General features: G+C 38.0%; 1 protein-coding gene across 2 annotated transcripts in view; it reads right to left on the minus strand.

The window, feature by feature from the left end:
* The window catches only part of LOC126483961 (voltage-dependent calcium channel subunit alpha-2/delta-3), an 832874-nt gene that overhangs the window by 140966 nt on the left and 670778 nt on the right, over positions 1-21130 (minus strand). For both annotated transcript variants that reach the window (XM_050107259.1, XM_050107258.1), the window contains one exon: positions 7471-7575. In XM_050107259.1, the coding sequence (XP_049963216.1) occupies positions 7471-7575 (105 nt within the window). The remainder of the gene's footprint in view (positions 1-7470; positions 7576-21130) is intronic.

Raw genomic sequence — 21130 nt, forward strand, 5'->3', positions numbered from 1 at the left:
GTTTCACAGTTTGCTGTAACTGCTACAAACATGTCATATTTGTTGAGGAGCGAGAAGTTTTGGAAGCTCAAGAGGAAAACATTGCTCAATAACTCATGTCACATTTTTTTTCCGGAGAATGATAATACTTTCTGTCATCATTATTTTAAAATTTGTAATCTATCAAAGAACTAAAGCTAATACGAAAAATAAATCTTGAAGTTTGGTACTTTTTTAGCATGTCTTACTCTTGAAGACACATGAATTACATATGTGCCAGTAACACTTTAAATAACTGGCTTCCTATGCCCGCTATTCTTCTGAGTGTCCAGTTTCCAAAGTGTTAAATGAATTGTGGAGGAAAAAAAATTATTGCACAATTTGACTGAAAGAGTGGATCGGTTGATATGGAAGATCCTCAGCCATCAACAAATAGGACATACAGAAGATGGCTACGAACAAAAGCATATCACAGATGGGGCTTTCATTGATGTCATAGCAGTCTACGATACAATCAATCATAAGAAACTGATAACAAAAATTTACATTTCAGTGAAACATTATAGACTGACACAACCACCCATTGATTATTACAAAACAGACAATTCTCCATTACCCTACAAACAAAAAAGAGATGATAGCGGGCCCAGAAAAATAACCTTTCCCACTGAAATCGTCTCACTTCCCCCGTGTTTAATACATGTACCAATGACTAGGCGATTGGATCTGAACTCTATTCCTTTATCTATGCAGATGCTAACAGCTATTCCTTTATCTATGCAGATGCTAACAGCTATCAATATTCAGGAAAAAACTTTCAAAAGGGTGGAAAAGAAACTAATGACAGTGCTCAGGAACTTAACTGTTAATAAACATCCAAAGCCAAACCCTGAAAAAAGACAAGTTTGTGCTTTCCGTTTGTACAGCAGAGAGGCAAAGAAAGAACATATTGCAACAATGAATGAATATCATGCCTTACATTGTGGTAACCTGAAACATTTGGGAGTCAAGCTCAACTGCAGCCTTATCTGTAAAGAAGACTATGTACGTACAAAAATGAAAGTACGCACCCAGAAAAACATAATGCAAAAGCTGGCAAACAGCAGATAGGGAGCACAACCCACAGTTTCTCATTCATCTGCTCTGTCTTTGCCTTTTCTGTTGTGGAATATGTGGCCCTAAGGGGGGCAACTATACTCATACAAAACAGGAAGTGTAGCTCTGAACAAGTCAGGTTGTATCATTACAGAATGTCTTTGCTCTACCCCCATAAATTAAATAGATCAGCTAATGGGCATAGCTCTTCCAGAAGTAAAGAACAGAATGGCTGCAGAGGTTGGAAAACAAAAAGCAGAGACAGATCCCAGACACCTTAGGTTTGGACATATTCCAAAGGTGCTGAAACTGAAATCAAGAAATAGCTTTTTACAATCAAGTGAAGCAACCCCATTATTACCTAATAAATGCTTAGTAGAACTGTGGCAGAACTAGTCTCCACCTGGCCCATGGAATACACCAAAAGAAGAATTTACTGAGGATTTCAAACTTTCTTATACAACTTGGACAATCATAAATCACTTAAAGATGGGTACATCCCAGTGTAAAGAATATTTGAAAAAATGGAGTCACATTAGCACAGATGAACGTTGTTACTGTGAAGAATTACAAGATGCACTCCAATTACCAATGTGCAGGAAGTTGGATGAATATGAACCATGCTCTATACATGACTTGATCACAGCAAGTGCCAAGACTATTGAGGCTGTTATTTTATAGACTATATTTTGGTATTTGAACACCTCATAACCATGGTGGACAACATTTTCATTACAATACAACATATTATAGCATTATTTATTCCGTTTTAACTGTATACTTTTTAATTGAAGACTTGGATGTGTGAATGAAGTTTGTTTCAACATACTTATAATAATAATAACTATAATTTTACTTAATTATAACTTTACTTAATGTATGATGTCTTGGATATGAATAAATGAATGATCTACCAATTTGCTACTTGACACAAGAGTGAGGAATAAAAGTTTTAGAGGGAGAAACAACTTCATCACAAAAAGCATGTTAAAATGGATGTAGGTTGCAGTAATTACGCAGAGATGAAGCAGCTTGCACAGGATAAGTACTATGTGCAGCTGCGTCAAACTAGTCTTTGGACTGGATAATACTACAACTACTGTATAATTTTATGATCCACAAAATCAGAGGACATTGGCATGATCACAGAAAGTACCGACAGGGCAATTTTTCTTGTTCAGCTCTACGAGAACTGAGTTTGTGATGTTATATAATGCGTTTTTAGAGTATTACTTTACAGAAGTCTAACTGAGCAGATCTTGAAAGATTATTGTCATGACACAGCCTAGAGGTTCAATATTCTTTTCTGAACTACCTGTGCAAACATATCCGAGAACATGAAATAAAGGGGAGTCTATAATGTAGAGTTCATTTGCTTATCTCCTCTATTATACATGAGAGTTACTACCACTATTTTCTGGTAATATATCTTGATTCACAGGCTGATTACAACAGTAATGAAAGGGAAATGCTAACAAGTCATCACAACTTTTCAAGACTAGCTGAAATACCATCGTAGCCAGAAGAGTTACTGCTTGGCAGTTACTTAATGATCTTTGTGATGAATATTATGGTTGAGGTGGCAAAAGTTGTGTCTGTTAATGGACTTTGCAAATATGAGAATGAAGTCTTTCATGAAGGCATTGTTGTATAAAATATTCTTTGACTTCTTGCCACATCAGTTCAAGGTAAAACCTTGAGCTTTCGATGATTACTTTCGACATCTTTGACAGGAGTAACTGACTAACAAAACTGCTGCTGTGGTGGCCTTATATAGCACATAAATGGCTTCTGACTGTTTGGTAATGTCATGCTGTTGCAGGTGGTGTCAACTTCTGCACTGGTGGCAGCACCACTTCGCTCTTAACGTAAATATTGTGACAAATATCTCTTGCTCTTGTCTGCATCACGAGCTCGCTTCCATACACTGTTAAGATTATATCTACTGATGTGATTGAAGATTTTCTCACACATTCTTACTTATACAGCCCCTTTAATTACAAAAAGGCAGTATATGGGGGCCTGGGACAAAACTTTTGTTTCTGCAAACAGTATTTTATGTCTTTTTATGAAGCTGTGCACAGCAAATACAGATTTCTCCAGTTCCCGATTTTTAATACATCGTTGATATTCTGCACAGTGGTCAGAAATGGTGCAGATCAACTGGATGATGTAATTGCTACCACACTCACAAAAGATGTTGAAAATCCTAGGATCCTTAGGCCGAGACTGTCCTTAACAAGGTGTAGCACCTCCTTTATCTTCTTAGGAGGTCGGAAAATAGATCTGATACCTTGTCTCCCCAGGACCCTGCCTATTTTGCTCGATGTTGTGCCACAGAAGGGAAGGAATGCAGTCCATGGCTCATAATGTGAAGGTTCAACATTTTTACATTTCCTTTTCTTGGAGAACACCAACTTCATGCCATGTACCCCATACTCGTTCTTTTGGAACACGTACTTCAGATGAGTAATTTTGGAATCCAAGTGGTCCTTGTCAGAAAAAGTTTTTGCTCTGTGTATTAGCATATTTAAAGCTGCTCTCTTCTAAACTGGATGGTGCTAACTCTCGGCATTAATATATAAATCAGTTTGTGTCAGCTTGCGGTACACTGAATGTCTGAGAAGTCCATCCAACTTTTGTTGTACCAAAATATCTAAAAATGGCAGTCATCCCTCTTTCTCTGTCTCACTGGTAAAGTGGACGTGTAGCACATACAAATGCCTGAAATGGGACCCAACTCTGTCATACAGCAGGAAAAGGGTGGAGCTCCTAAAGAATTCCAGTCTATAATGGGATGTCATCAAAATTCTCTGAGCACAAGCTCCTAGGCGTTCTAGGCTGTACAGACTACCTAAAGTCCACAAAGAAGGTATTCCATTATGGCTTACCTACAGGCTGACTAAATATTTAACAAAGCTAATGACTCTAATGGCTGGTCGCTGTGAACATCAGATTGAAAACACTCAGATGTTCACTGAGAAAATAAAACAGATTAGAGTTGGCCCAAATGATATTTTAGTCAGCCTGGATGTGGTCCCACTATTTACAAATGTTCCTGTGGAGGAAACACCGAAACTGTTGGAAGAACATTTTCCACCTGAAATGATAAAATTATTCCTACTTGTCATGATCACCACCTTCTTCTTGTATGGCAGTGAATTTTATGAAATGATAGATGGAATGGCTATAGGTTATCCATTGTCTTCACCAATGGTCAACTTTTATATGGACCATTTTGAGGAATGTGCATTAAATTTGGCTCACCTTCATCCATCTTCATTTTATCGCTATGTTGATGGTATGTTTATGGTCTGGCCACACTGCATAGAAGCTTTTGAGCACTTCAATAAACATATGAACCTTATGCACCCAAACACTACCATTTTTAGATGTTTTGGTACAACAAAAGTTGGATTGACATATCTGCCACTCAATGTATTGCAAGCCAACGCACAATGATTTATATATAGCCCTGAGTTTCCACCATTCAGTGAAGTAAAGAGCAGCTTTAAATATGCTGGTACACAGGATGAAACTGTTTCTGATGAGGACCAGATGGATGCCAAAATTAGTCATCTGAAGTATGTGTTCCGAAAGAACAGCCATGGGACACATGGTATTGAATCAGTTTTCTCCAAGAAAAGGAAATGAGAAAATGTTTAGCATTTACATGATGAGCCATCCTTTGCATTCCTTCCCCTCTGCAGCACTACATCCAAGAAAATAGATAAGAGTCCTGTGAAGACAAAGTATTAGATTTATTTTCCAACTTCCTAAGAAGACAAAGGAGGTGCTATGCCCTATTAAGGACAGTCTTGGCATTAGGATTTCCGAGATTTAGAACATCCCTTGTGAGTGTAGTGGCAATTCCATCGGTCAGTTGACCCACACCATCTCTGACCACCTTGCAGAACATTAACAACATATTAAAGATTGAGAACTGGAGATATCTGCTGTTGCTGAGCACAATCAAACACAAAATAATGTTTTAGGAAACAAAACGTTTGTTCTAGGCTCCCATATACTGGGATTCTGTGATTAAAGAGGCTGTAGAAATAAGAATGTGTGAAAAATCTTCAAGTGTGGCAAAGAGCCAGAGATATTCATTGCAATGGGAGCAGTGGTGTCACAAGCACAGATGTTGACACCATCTGTGTCCCCATGACACAATTATCGACCAATCAGAAGCCATCTTTGGCCTATACAAGGTCACCACAGCAGCAGTTTTGAGGTCAGCTGCTCCTGATGAAGACGATGTAGGTAATCATCGAAAGTTCAAGGTTTTACCCTGACCTGACATGACAAGGAGTCGAAGAATGTTTTATACAATATGCAAAACATGTATAAGTAAATAATACAGATCTGTTTTTGTTTACACATTTTCTCTTACTGTTGTTTCAGCTGTTGTTAGGAAGGTTTACCCAAATTTAACAGCCAATGATTTGAATGTAATATCATCTATCTCGCAACTATTGTCGGGGCGGTGACCATAATTTGTGTTACCAAACTTATTCGTTTCATGACTAATAATCATGCAAAATGTCTTTGCTGTGTTGATGGAATTTTGTAGACTTTCTGGATTTCACTTTTTGATGGCATGGTTTAAAACTTTGGAGAATTGCTTGTTGTGCACATGTTAATTTTCAGAATGAATGTTTCACTCAACAGTAGAGTGTGTGCTGTTTTGAAACTGTCTGTGCTGGACCAGGACTCGAACCCAGAACCTTGCCTTTTGTGGTCACGGCTCCTTCTGACTCAGATAATGAAGCATTAGTCATTACTCTTTGTCAAAACTTAAATTTTGCCCCTACTTCTGTCCTACTTTCCAGCACACTCTCCAGAACAGAGAGAAAGATACAGTCTTAAAACAGTCCCCTAGTATGTTACTAAGGCTTTTATTCAAGATATCCTTTCTTTCCAGGGAGCTGGTTCTGCTACGTAGGCAGGAGAGCTGTGTAGAAGAGAAGTTTTAGCAGTATTGAATCTGCAAGAATGGGTCATGAATTGTGCCTGGATGACTGTCTGCAAGAGAACTGCCTCCTCAAAAGGAAAGGTTCTGGCTTCTAGCCCTGGTTGAACACAGTTGTCAATGGCCAGGAAATCACAGTGCACACGCCACTGAGTACTGAAACATAATTCTGAACACAATCTTGTAGGCTGTGGCTACACAATGTCTGTGTGATATTTACGATTTTATGAAACTGTACTTTTCCCTTCTCGGCTAAACTGAATTGAATTGTATAATTAATTACTGAAATTGACCAAAATGGTCAGACAACCCTTTTATTATAGAGCTCTTGTCTATTTCATTAAAGATAGTTAGATTCAGAAATTAGACTTTCAATCACTGTCAAGTTATTTACTTCTCTTCTTACTGGATATTAGAAACTCCAAGTGCCCTCCATTAGTACTATACAGGCTGGGGATGTCTTGAATCTTGAAGTACAATGAGTTCTCAGTTACTTCCACTATGTAATTTTGGTACCCTCTGTAACTGCCTTATGTTATATCTACAGTAATGTGACACTAACTTGCATCCCTCTAAGTGTATTTGTCCAGTTTCTGTGACTTCCACAAGACGTTTGTTTTGCATAACATATCTGGAAAGAAGAAAGTAAGATGAGGGTTTAACGTCACGTCGACTACAAGCTCATTAGAGATGGAGCAATAGCTCCTATTGGGTATAAATGAGGAAGGACCTGGGGAATGTTCTTTTTCAAACAAAACATCCTTGCATTGTCCTTAAGCAGTTTAGGAAAATGACAGGAGTCATACACTGAACGATGGGACAGCAAATCAAACTGCCATCCTGCCAAATATGAGTTGAGCATTTACTACTGCACCACCTTACTCACTCACATCTGTAGAAATGCTTTTCGACAAAAGACAACAGTATAGCTCTTTTTCCAGACCGGCAGATTTTATAACATTAGTACCTTTTTGCAAGTGAAGATATTCGTTAAGCTATTTTAAGGATATATACAATACAGTTAGTGCCTTCATAATGCAAGTGAAGTAACACAGATGATAGATAAAGTAATGGACAGACAATTTATAATAGCAGAATCTTTTCATTTACACACTTCATACTTCATTATACATTGCAGAGGGCTCTATTTTATGGTACTTGTGCTTGGAACATTGTGAATAAATCAATTAAACTTAACTAAATTCTGTATTAAGTTGTATGATTTGCACCTGTTTTAACACAGGCAAGGAGACATAATGATTTCATGGACGGTGTGACATAAGGTAGTGAATTAGTGAGCAATCATTTGGACTAGTTACCCTAAATGATACCTCCAGAAATATTTTTATACTGTGTGATAGAATTTTGAAGAGGTGTTTACAAATAACTTGACAGCACATTAGAAGATTGACATCATGACTTACGGTTGTGAAGAATCTTGAGGCCCCACAATATCATCCCACCGAGTCAAGCCACTGCGAGTTGCCACAAATGCCAGCGTCACTCCAAATCGTTGTTGGAACTGCTTCCTGTCATGACAGTACGATAACTCATTTAGTTCTAATATCAAGAAAGTAACTCGATCTATTTACAATATTATAAACATGTGATCATAATTTCCTTTTGAAAATTGCAGACTTTTAACATTACTGTACCAAAATATGTTAGAGAAAAAAATCATGAAAACAATGTTTATACTCACAGAAGGAAAATTTGCCTGAAACACACATTCCAGAGAAAATAAAAGAAAAGTATAACACAGGTTAATACTTAATTCCTTTTCAATGCAGCAAAATAGTTACAAAATGTCACAGTTATTCAAACATTTCAAAAGTTAAAGCAAATAATAATTTGAATGTTAATTTGCTGTTAACACATACATAGAGTGGGATAGAAGTTACTACAGACACCACCCTGGAAATAAAGTATAATTCCCAATACGTATTACACATTTAATTATTAGTTTTGCTGGAAGCATGAAGCATAAAACTGATTGTAATTCAAATTTTACTTAGCAAAACCAAATAACTAATAATATTGAATTAATATTGGCAGCAAAATCAGCAGCAGTATTAACACCAATGAGACAACTGGTTGGTGTCTGAAAATATCAAAGATATGCACTGTCAACAAGAAACATGGCTGGCTTTTTATGTACTAAGGAATATAGCATTTCAAGAGCATTTAAAGGTAGACTGAATTTAAACACACTTTTGTGAAAAATTAATAATTACAGACTAATGTTCATGATAACTGCAAAATCTTGAGTACTGGCTCAGTTGCAGAGGTTACAGTGTGCATATGTATGATGTTGCTCAACCTAGTTCAAATACCACTGGTGAAACAAAATGTTCATTAGCTGTATTTGAACAGCAAAGATATAAGTTTCCTTACCACCAGACCCTGTGTACTTGTCCAGAGTGGAAAAAAAATCTCTCTCTACAATATCACATGGAATGAGGGATGACATACTGTTGATGCCAATAAATGACACATGTGAAACAACACATTTCTGCCAACAAGCTTTCCACACTTGGGAGCACCTTGGATCTCCTTTTCATGAAACTCCTTCAAGCAGAATGTCTAAGTGCTTTGACCACAGGAAAGCCTCAGGACACTGTCCTTTGAAAGCTGTTTCCACTCAGAACAGGGGAAGTCCACAGGGGCCACACTGGAACTGTAGGTGAGCTAGGAAACTGTTGTGATGTAGCTCTGGGCCAGACTGTTGCTGACTACAAAGCAGGTGTGGTTCTATGCACTGTTGTGGTGCAGCTTCCAGTTGCCAGTGACGCCCAGCCTCACTTGGCTGACTATACCCTTCCGTCTTTTTAGCACCACCGATGTGGTCTGTCCCTCAGGTGCAAATCGTGGAGGACCACGCCCTTAATGTCAAAAAAGATAATGAATACAGCTTTGGCATCTGACTCATTCATTCGAACCCTTTTATCATTTGGCACTTCAGCATTTGTCTTGGGGTCATACTCAAAAATGGACATTTCATTGGCAGTTATCACATAATACAAAAACCTGTGGTATATTTGAGTGTGTTGTACAAGATCTTGGCAAATATGCACATTGTTTTACCTTTGGCCATCAGTCAAAACTTTTGGGATGAGTTCAGCAGATTTTTCTCATCTACAAAATCTGGGTAATTATGGTGTGCAGAATCTTTTTACCAATTCCTACACCATTTGTGATCATTTGAACACTTCACAAATTTAGACAACACTCTATGGAGTGCAGCGATCTGATGCTAACTTTGACTAAAACCACAGGTGAGCTTGCAATAACGTTTGTTTATTATTATCAGTTTTGGCTTATGTTAAAGCCATCCTCAGATACTTTTGGGCCCCTATGACTGGTGCTGGCGGCTCCTCAGTTCTCCAAGTGATACCATGATTGTACACTGCACGTACAGTGTATGATCATTTGTAAGGTAACAGGGGATAGTATGGAACTCTTTCAAGTACTTTAAAATTTAAAGCACAGCAGCAGAGATAATATGCCGAGGAAAATAGACCGGAAAATACTTGTTTTGTGTTTTGATGGGCGTTGTAGTTCCATTGCATAGGGTTTTGGTTTTCTTTTAATTGCAACGAATTATATAAGTGTGGTGATAATTTGTAAAATTATATAATGTATTTAGATTTAAGTATTTAAATATCATAAAGTATTGTAAACGAATTGTGGCCATGTTTAGCAATTATTTTGACTACTGTGGTGTCATGTGACCCGACTCAGGACTATGGATACGAGCGGGAAAATCGTGGTCTTTTGTCGTTGGCCGTTGTGGTGGCGAGTTGGGAGCGGCAAAGTGCCGTGAGTGCAAGCATGGACGCCAGGGTATGCAAAGGAACAAAGTGAAAGTGTGTGGGTGTGAGACAAACCGTGTACGAATTGCACCGATTATTATTTGTGAAGTTAAAAATGCATGGCCACAACGTTAAAGTGTTTCTTTTGAATAAATAAGTTTAAATCTGAACGTGTATAGTTCAATTCACTGCTCTTCAAAAGCCAGCCAATACCTGACTCAATAATAGGGGCGCAAATGCAACCGTTTTCTACCAACCCCCTTTACAGATGAGCCACGTGAAAAAATAGGTAGTAAACGAGCCCGAGTTCAGTTGCAATTGGGGGCTCGTCCGGGATAGGACTTTCTTCCATATTCCATAGTATTTCGGAATCGGATGTCTGTCTGATGTTAGGCTTTTGAACAGTCAGTGTGGGGGCTCTGAGCTAAATCAGTGCATTAGCAGTACTGGAGTGTTTGTGCTGGACAAGATACGCGCTGCCCCGTGGTTACGCCGATATAAGGCCACCACGATTGTGAAGCAGTCAGTAACACAGTCTGATGAGTCGACCACGTGTTGCCGTGGATAAAACCACCGTGCTTGCCGTGTCCACGTGTTGCCGCGGGTAAAACAGTCGTCCGTGCCGCGACATGTGATGCCGCGAGAAAAAACCGTTGTCCGTGCCACGTCCATGTGTTGCTACGGGTAAAGCAGTCGAAGCTGTATCCACATGCTGCCGACGATCAACACCGTCGTCCGTACCACCAACCAACACAACTACTGCTGCCAGGGGCCTACGCAACATGTTCTCGCTCCTGATTGAGTTTGCTGTGTGTCCACGCCGCCGGTTACGATTCATTGCATAGCTGTGCTGCGGAGCTCACTGCAGACGTCACGTCACAAGAGGATATAAAAGATAAGTACAGCCAGCACATACATTGCAAAATTGTGTCCTTTCATTAGCCATGGCTGATGAGACACGTGAATCTCAAAGTGAAGGCGAATCAGTGGATGTTAGGAGTACCTGTAGTAGCCCTAGCATGCCAAAAGAAATAGGCTGGATATCAGGAAGTGACGTCAGTACATTTTTTGTAAAACTTACTAGTAAATTAGGAGAAATAGACTCGAAAATAGGGAATATGGAATTAAGGCTTAGTGATAAAATAAAGACAGTGAGTGAAAAATTTGATCAGCTAGATCTCAAATTCACTCAAATTACAGATAAAGTTGAAAACACAGTTAAAATTGTTGAAGGAATTATTGAGAGAGTTAATGAGGTTGAAAGAGGCCTAGTAGCCAAGGTGGACACTGTGCAAAGTAATCTTGTGGGGCAGATTCAGGTACAGGAACAGAAATGCACATTATTTCAAAGACAAACAGAGGCAGACATTGAATCCATTAAGATAGGAGTGCTGGATTGCCATAAGGGAATTACTGACAATAAGAAGGAATTAGAAGGGGAAATAAATGTCTTGAGGGAAACAGTTAATACTGTGGCAGCAGGGAATGGAAATTTATTGCTGGGATATCCTCTGGGGCATGGATTTCAGTCAAAACCTTTTAATGGGGAGAATAAATACCATGCAGTTGACTTTCTAGCTGCGTGTAAGGATAACTTTGTGACAGGGATGAGTGAGCAGGCAAAAATTAAATATGTTAAGAAGAACCTGTTCTTGAACAAATACTGAGGCCAAGCAAAACAATTAAGATTGCAAAATGATTTTTTGAATGGATCCAGTTACAAGAGTGGAAAGGAAAGTATGAGAGAGTTCTGTGTTAGAGAGCTGAATAAATTAAATCATCTGGATAGGCCCACTGGGCGTATTAACAGAAATATCTACACTAAAGAGAAGATTACCAGAGCATTTGCAATGAGATTTGATTCACAGTGCAACAGATTCAGTGGAAGAATTTCTAAATTTTGTGGATAATATGGACAGGGCATTGTGTTACAGACCTAAATACATGGAACATAGGGAGAGTGGAAAGTATCATGAAAGGGGAAATAGTATTAATTATGAATATAGTAATAACCATAACAGGTGGAGAGAAGATAGAAGTGATCAGAATAATCAGGATAGAGATTGGAGAAGCAGGCCACAAAGGTATAACAGAAATTTTGGAGGGAGAAGAGACAATTTTGATCAGATGAGGATTGATAGAGAAGGTATGAGAATAGGAATGCCAGATGCAAATGGGCAGGGTAGGCAATCAAAAAACTAATTGGTGCCTCACTTAAGGTCATCAGGGGGGCTGGTAATTATGTGAACAGGGCCAGACAAGGACATGATGGGATGAGTAATAAAGTCATCAAGGGAAATTGGGATATGTCATATGGATGCTGTCTTAGGAAATGAAAATCTATGGGGGGTTTTTAACAATTATAGAAATACAGATAAAAGGTATAAGAAGAAAAAGGGAACAAGGCTAATATCAGCAATGAACAGTGTGAGTTTTTTACATTGATGACATGTTTAAAAGGGAAGAGAAATTACAAGCAGAGGAGGACAATATTGGTTTGTGTGCAGCAAAATTCATTGAAAGATCAGAGACAGTGGTAGTTTCATCAAAAGGGGGAACAGAAGTGGATATGGAATTAAGGGGCAATATTCACAGTAATAATGGGTGTGATGAATGGGTAGAGATGTCTATTGGAAATAGTATGGAGAATTGTGGAAAAGGTGAGGAGAAGGTTACTCAGTGTGATGTAAAGGCTAATATGAGTGGTGTATTTCACAAAGTGGAAAATGCTGGTAAATTACCTACTGATAAGGTTACTGTGCTTGTGGGTGCAGGTGTTAACTGTGGTAGTGATAATGACTTCAGTGTGGATATGGAAATGTGTAATGATATGGAGAATGTTGCTGTAGGTTGCCCAGAAGATAAAATTGAAACCTATGTTTTCTTAACTGATGATGCAAGTCTGAAAGATGTTAATTGTGGATGGTTAGGAAAGGAGGAGGCTGATTATGATTTGAGTGATTGGGTGTCCTATGCAAAATTACATAAAGCTTTGATGCCTGAAGAATGGGGTAAAATAAAATTTAAAATTGCCAGAAAATTGGGAGAATTAAGTGAAGAAGAGAATGTTGAGTTTGCTATTAAGGATCTGTTTGAAGGGGATACTGATGTATGTTTTGGAGAAAGACCTAAAGATATTTGCATTATGCAAGAGGAAAGCAGGAGTGAAGTAGAAAGAGATTTATTACAGGAATCACGGCTGAACAGAGTAGAAATAGAGGTGATACAGCCAATAATTGATATCAATGTGGGAGGAGTTACAGATATAGCATTATTAGACTCTGGCTCAAGTTTATCTGCAATCTTTGAATCTTTCTGGCAGCAAATTAAAGGTTTAGGATTAATATAATTACCAGTTACAGGAGTCAAAATTAAGACAGCAACTGGGACATGTAGCAAGCCCATCAGCAGGGAAGTATTACTGGAATTTAATAGCAATGAGTATTGTTTTGATATTAGTTGCTTTGTGGTGAAGGGTTTGGCATTGAATGTAATTTTGGGTATGGACTTCTTGTACAAGTATGACTGTAGCATTTTTGTAAAGGACAGAGTGGTAGAATTTGATGCTGGTGGAAATAGACAAAGAATAAAATTTAAAGGGGAATTGAAAGGAGGTGAGACACTTACTCATTTACAAAGGATAGAAGAGGTAGGTGATGAGATGTGCACTGAACAGCAGATACATGACAAAGTAAATAAAATGGGACATTTAAATGAGGAACAAAAGGTGCAGCTTACAGATTAATTGTGTAAGCATAAGCATGTGTTCTCTGACAGACCTGGAAAAGTCGTAGATTTCAGTTATGTTTTGAGGGTATTGCCACATGAAGTGATAAGGGCCAAACCTTATCCTATAGCAATAGCTAATAGAGAGGCTGTAAGGGCAAGGATACAAATGATGTTGAAGTGGGGCATACTGGAAATGGGGAGGTGTGAGTATTGTAATCCAATAGTAGTCGTGAAAAAGAGGGATGGTTCTATAAGAATAGTATTGGATGCAAGAAAGCTAAATAAAATAATAGTCAAAGAAAATGATCAGCCAGAGAACATGGATGAGCTGTTGCAAAAATTTTATAATGTTAAAATTCTGTCAAGTGTTGATTTGACTTCAGGGTTCTGGCAGGTGCAATTGGCTGAAGAGAGCAGAAAGTACACTGCTTTCTTATTTGAGGGCAGGACTTATATGTTTACAGTTGTGCCATTTGGTTTATCAATATCTGTAGCAGTTTTTGTAAGGGCTTTAAGTCATGTGTTGGGTGATGAACTAATGAGAAAACTGACAGTGTATGTAGATGACATTTTGATCACAAGTAGCAATTGGCAAGAGCACTGTCAGCTGTTGGAGGATGTATTCAAGGCTATATCTAAAGGGGGGATGACCCTTAAGTTAAGTAAGTGTGAATTTTTTCAAGCAACATTACTATTTCTCGGTCATCAGTTAACTCCTGATGGCATTATGCCCAATAAAGAGAAAATCAAGGCTATTGTTGACTGCAAGGTACCAACGAACAGGAAACAATTGAAATCATTTATAGGACTATGTTCATTCTATAGGAAGTACATAAGTGATTATAGCCTGAATTCACCTAACTCATGTAGACTATTAAAGAAAAGTGTAACCTGGTGCTGGACATCTGAGTGTGACAGGGAATTTAAAGCCATCAAGACTAGATTAAAAAATAGTAAAATTTTGTTCTATCCAGATTTGTCTTTGCCTTTCTGTATTGAGGCAGACAGCTCAGATTATGGGATAGGGGCAGTGCTATTTCAGGAGAGGGTACTAGATGGGAAGACCGAGCACAGGGCAATCGCTTTTGCAAGCAGAATGCTGCCCAAACATGAATTAATGTATGGTATCTCAGAGAAGGAACTTTTAGCCATAGTTTTTGGATTTCAGAAGTTCAGGATATATGTGGAAGGTAGGAAAGTGATTGTTTACACAGACCATAAGGCTCTGAGCTATTTGCAAGAATGTAAGCTGTTAAATAATAGACTCATGAGATGGGCCATGTTTCTGCAGCAGTTAAACTATGAGAAAAGATATATTAAGGGCACAGACAACAATGTGGCTGATGCCTTATCAAGATTACCTTTCATTGGAGAAGAACATGAAGCGAATGGAGACGAGAAAGAACTACAGATATTGTATATGGAGTGGGTGGAGAGAAGGAAACCAGATCCATCTGTAAGGACATGAGGAGACGTCAGAATGGGGACCAGACCTTGAAGTTTATCAAAACAAACTTTGGAAGTAAAGAACATGAAAAAATGGCTAAATATTATAGAATTTATAAGGGTATTTTATTTAGACAAAGAAATTTGGACAAAGAGGAGTGGAAGGTATGTTTTCCAGATGAGCATGTGGAAAAATTAATCAATTACATCCACCTTAGCCATGGGTATTATGGGGCTCAGAAATGTTTGGAAATACTGCAGGACTATGTTAGTTTTAACAACATGTACAGGAGAGTAAAGAGACAGTTGGCTTCTTGTGACAAATGCCAAAAAGTGAAGTATAATACTATTGCAGTACAAGGAGAGAAGCAGAATATTGTTCCTAAAAGAAATGGTGAACTGCTGGCTATTGATTTATTTGGGAGGCTGCCAACAGGCTGAGGGGGTGTAAAGTATGTTCTTTTAGCTGTTGATGTATTCTCAAAGTTTGTAACGCTGTATCCACTGAAAAAGGCCACTAGCCAGAATATAATTAACAAGCAAGAGAAAGATTACTTTGTGAATGTTATAAAACCAGAGAATGTTCTGTCTGATAATGGAGCACAATTTGTATCTAGTGTGTGGGGGAAGTTTATGCAAAGATCTGGGATAAAGCATATAAGGATTTCAGTGTATCACCCTGCGGGAAACCCGGCTTAGAGGTATATGAGGGAGCTGGGTAGGCTATGTAGGACATATTGCAGTAAAAAGCATAGTACTTGGGCAGAATATATAACTGTGTTTGAGGATCTTATGAACACAGTGAAGAGTTGTGCGACAGGATTCTCACCCTGCTCATGAAAGATATCAAGCCAGACAATATAATAGCAGAACACATAGATTTTCCTCCATCTCAAGACTTGACAAGTCAAGAGAAGATGCAGATGGCCAGACAGCAAATGTTAAAGAAAGGACATGAGAGACAGAGGAGGCATGGAGAAAGGTATAAGACAACAAAGTTCAAGGAGGGAGATAAGGTGCTGGTGAGGAACAAGAAAAAATCCAGTGACATTGATGGCGAAATCAAAAAGTTATTTGAATTATACCATGGACCCTTTGAGATAACGGGTTGTCCACACCCTAATGCATATAGGTTGGTATATCCAGTGTCCAAAAAGCCATTTGGACTGAGAAATGTAACGGAGTTGAAAAAATATGTGGTAAAAGAATAAAGGTTAAGGAAGTGAGATTCCCATATACACTATTGTCGAGTTAAAAAAATAAAAAATTATGGGGGGCTATGTATATGTATATTTATAATTGGAGTATTATTTGTGTTACTGTGTATGTTGCGATGCCATTGTTGGTGGTCAACAAACTTCATTATACTGTATGTATTTGCAATAAGGGAATCTGTTGTCCAATGGATTTGTACAACTGGTGTGGGTGTGATAGAAGCCTTGTTGAGTCATACGGGAACTGAAACCTACTGCACATGTAGTCTACTTCTGTATAAATGTGTGGAGAATATAGGAGGGAGGAAATCTGCAAATAGTTTGTTAAAAAAAAATAGTTGAGATTTTATTAAAATTTCTAATGTATCTGTGGCACCTGGAGTTGATACTGGTGCATGGGGGTAGGATTGTTGCTGGGACAGTCATGTAGGGCAGTCACTAAATATGCAAATTGTAGAGGCATATGGGAAATAATTAACTTGCTTATTATAAGATGTTCATGAGGGAAGTGAGGGAAAGAACACTAATGGCTAAGTGGATGCTTGTAAAAGTTTATGACCTTGGTGAGTTTGTTTGCCATTTATGATTGAATCTAGGTAGCTATGGAAATGTCATAAAATAATGGGTTTCAAGATATTGCCAAATATTATGTGAAAATTTATATACGAATTTAAAAAAAAGGAGAGGGGGAGAGAGAGAGAGAGAGAGAGAGAGAGAGAGAGAGAGAGAGAGAGAGAGAGAGAGAGAATCTGCTTCTGGGAATAAATTCTCTTGGTGCGGGGGGTAGAAGTGCCGAAGCTCCTGATCTGGGAACATTTGAAGGGTGAATAGAATATATTTAGCTATGCCATGTTTGTGTTTGATTTGTGTGCATGTTTGTCATTTGTACAAACCTCAACAAGAAGTGATCAGTGAAAACAGGATGTTCCAGGGAGGGTTTGGATAGCCTGACTCCTGGGAAATGTGGGTCTGCATGTCTAGGCAAGATTTATGAGGATTTGATTAAATTTTGATAGGATAGCTTGGCTAACGAGAGGAAGCACAGTGCTGCTGGCTGACAAGTTTGGAAAGTCTGTATTACAATGCATAAACCTGTGAACACAAGGATCTGGTTACAACAACTTCGTGCAACTTACAGAAACAACTGTGTAAAAAGTGGAAGTGTTAATGTGCAGTGAGTGTGCAACCTACATATAGACTAACATGGGTATTTATATAATATAAGTTTCTTTGCATTTTGCCTGCCCAATCAGACTCAATAGGAGACTATCTAATTGTATATTTGAGTTAGATACATTGTTGGATTATGTTTGTATGTTTTCTGATGACAGTACTTACACTGATTAACTCACCACTATAACACTGTTCTACATGTTTTGGTGCCATTATAGTTATAATTAAAATGTTTAATATATAAAGTAATATGGGTTGACTCCACTTGGTGCTACTTCATGTTGCCATTACTAAGGTAATGTCTCCATGAAGTGGGGGTATGTAAGGTAACAGGGGATAGTATGGAACTCTTTCAAGTACTTTAAAATTTAAAGCACAGCAGCAGAGATAATATGCTGGGGAAAATAGACCAGAAAATACTTGTTTTGTGTTTTGATGGGCATTGTAGTTCCATTGCATAGTGTTTTGGTTTTCTTTTAATTGCAACGAATTATATAAGTGTGGCGATAATTTGTAAAATTATATAATGTATTTAGATTTAAGTATTTAAATATTATAAAGTATTGTAAACGAATTGTGGCCATGTTTAGCAATTATTTTGACTACTGTGGTGTCATGTGACCCGACTCAGGACTATGGATATGAGCGGGAAAATCATGGTCTTTTGTCGTTGGCTGTTATGGTGGCGAGTTGGGAGCGGCAAAGTGCCGTGAGGGCAAGCATGGACGCCAGGGTATGCGAAGGAACAAAATGAAAGTGTGTGGGTGTGAGACAAACAGTGTACGAATTGCACTGATTATTATTTGTGAAGTTAAAAATGCATGGCCACAACGTTAAAGTGTTTCTTTTGAATAAATAAGTTTCAATCTGAACGTGTATAGTTCAATTCACTGCTCTTCAAAAGCCAGCCAATACCTGACTCAATAATAGGGGCGCAAATGCAACCGTTTACTACCAACCCCCTTTACAGATGAGCCACGTGAAAAAATAGGTAGTAAACGAGCCCGAGTTCAGTTGCACATTGTGTCATGTGGAGAACCATGGAGCTACCAGCACCAGCCACAGGAGCCCTAAAATTATGAGGATGACTTTAACATAAGACGAAACCAATAATAGTAAAAATATTTCATTGTGATCTAGACTGTTGTTTTAATCAAAATTTGAACACTTAACTGTCAGTCCGAGTTTGACACATGCGCACATTGCACAGAGTCCTCAAGGCAGGAGACCTACAGGGGGACTGCCTTCCACACTCTCTCCAGCATCTTCGAACCACTTGTTCCATCTCAAAATAACAGATTTAGATAGGCTTCCACTGCTGATTACTTGCTGGATCATCACCAGTGTTTCCATAGCTGATATTCTGAGTCCCACTCAGAATTTAATGGTGTAGTGCTTTTCAATATAACATTTCATTTATAAACTTACATCAAGACTGTAGATGTGTACACCAAAAGTACAAATGTAACACACAGAAAGTTGTAGGGTAATGGCACTAAGTGTGTTTTAAATGTGACCTTCCTCTCCACTGAATCCTTCTGGCATAATTATAATGGTATGCACAATTGTATTAGATGAAAATGTGACTCATTGCTTTTTATACAAAGCCTTTATACGTAAAGAATAAGATCTCCTCAAAAATACGAATTGATAATTTATTTTATAATACATTCTAAGAGAACCTCTCTCTTTAATAGACACCGAACTATGTTAGTATTGAGAAAACATTAAAGATGAACACTAAAGGGAACTGCACAAAACTGGCTGACTTCTTCCAAGCTTACCCAATTGTGAACCGTTAAAAGAAAAATTGCCTTCTGACATAAGCCTTTCCCAGTTCTGGATACAAAACCACTGACAATAATGCAAACAAAAGGTATCATAAAATAAATTTAAAACAATAAAGCTGCTGGAAAAGATGGCGTTACTGCTGAGGAACTGAAATGATTCCACAGAATTGGAAATGTGCACTGATACACCTACTGCAGAAAAAGGTATACTCTTTTATTGTCCGTACATCAAATTCTTTCTAAAGAAATCTTAAACCACTTGAAAAAACAGATTGAGATCTTAGTAGTGATTACCAAGCAGGATCCAGGAGAGGTTGCTCATGTGCAGAACAGATAAGTGACCTACAGGAAATATAATGGTTTTATTGATAAACCAGCCCAACTAGCCCTTCCCTTGGCGGACTTCAAAAAGGCCTACGATTCTCTCAACAGACAAAATGTTTTCATCACACTTGAAAAGCTCATAATGCACAGGATTCTCAGAGAACTAATCTGTCATGCTCTTACGATACAACATTAAAAGCAAAATCATTTCGTGAAATCTTTCAGCCTTATGAGATGTGCACAGATGTTCATGAAGGAGACAGCCTTTCTCCACTGCTTTTTACCTTAATTCCAGACAAAACCATAAGAGAAAGGGAAAAATACATCAAAGGTACATGAGTTCCAGATTAAAAAAAAATTAATATTAAATACTTAAACTTAACTGACAATTTACCAGTTATCACTAAGACTAAAGAAGAAACTAAATATGCGATAGAAAAACTATACAAGATGGTGCCAAAAACAGGCCACCAGATATCTTACTTGAAAGCACATTACATGGCAAATCAGCATCAGAACAGAAGAAAAGTTTCACTGAAAATGGGATATTGAACAATTTTGTTGTTGTTGTTGTTATTGATGTTGTTGTCTTCACCTGAACTCACTCTCTCTCTCTCTCTCTCTCTCTCTCTCTCTCTCTCTCTCTCTCTCTCTCTCTCTCTCTCTCACACACACGCACACACACACACACTTATTTCCTTCCAATACTAAATCAGTGTATCCTCAGTGTCTCAGAATGTCCGATCAACTAATCCCCTTCTTTTAGCAAAACTGTGCCACAAATTTCTTTTCTCTCCATTTCTGTTCAGAACCTCCTCATTAGTTACATGATCTATGCATCTAATCTTCAGTATTTTTCTGTAGCACCACATTTCAAAAGCCTGTATTCTGTTTTTGTCTGAACTGTGTTACACTTCCATACAGGGTTTCAGTCCAGACAAATACATTCAGAAAACACTTACTACCACTTAAATCTAAGATTCGATATTATCAAATTTCTCTTCTTCAGAAACACATTTTTTTCCTCTCTACTTCAGCCATCATCAGTTACTTTGCTACCCAACCCAAATAGTTAATTCGACTACATTCCAGTATCCTTGTTTTGCTTTTGTCAATATTCATCTTATATCTCCCTTTCAAGCCACTTTCCATTCCATTCAAATGCTCTTCCCAGTCCTTTGCTGTCTTTGACAGAATTTCAATGTTATTGGCAAACCTCAACATTTTTATTTCTCCTCACTGAACTTTAATTCCTAATCCAAATTTTTCTTTGGTTTCCATTTACTGCTTTCTCAATATCCAAACAATAATGCCTGGGATAGGCTACAACCCAGTCTCACTCCTTCTCAACCTCTGATTCTCTTTCATGCCCCTCAACTCTTATAATGGCCAACTAGTTTCTGTACAAATTGTAAATAGCCTTCTGCTCTCTGTATTTTACTCCTGCTACTTACATAATTTCAAAGAGAGTATTTCATCAACATTGTCAAAAGCCTTCTCTAAGTCTACAAATGCTATAGAAGTAGGTTTGTCTTTCCTTAATACATGTCTTAAGATAAGACATAAGGCACTATTGCCTCATTTCTCTGGAAAACA

The sequence above is a fragment of the Schistocerca serialis genome, chromosome 6 (genome assembly GCF_023864345.2).
Source record: "Schistocerca serialis cubense isolate TAMUIC-IGC-003099 chromosome 6, iqSchSeri2.2, whole genome shotgun sequence".
NCBI lineage: Eukaryota > Metazoa > Arthropoda > Insecta > Orthoptera > Acrididae > Schistocerca > Schistocerca serialis.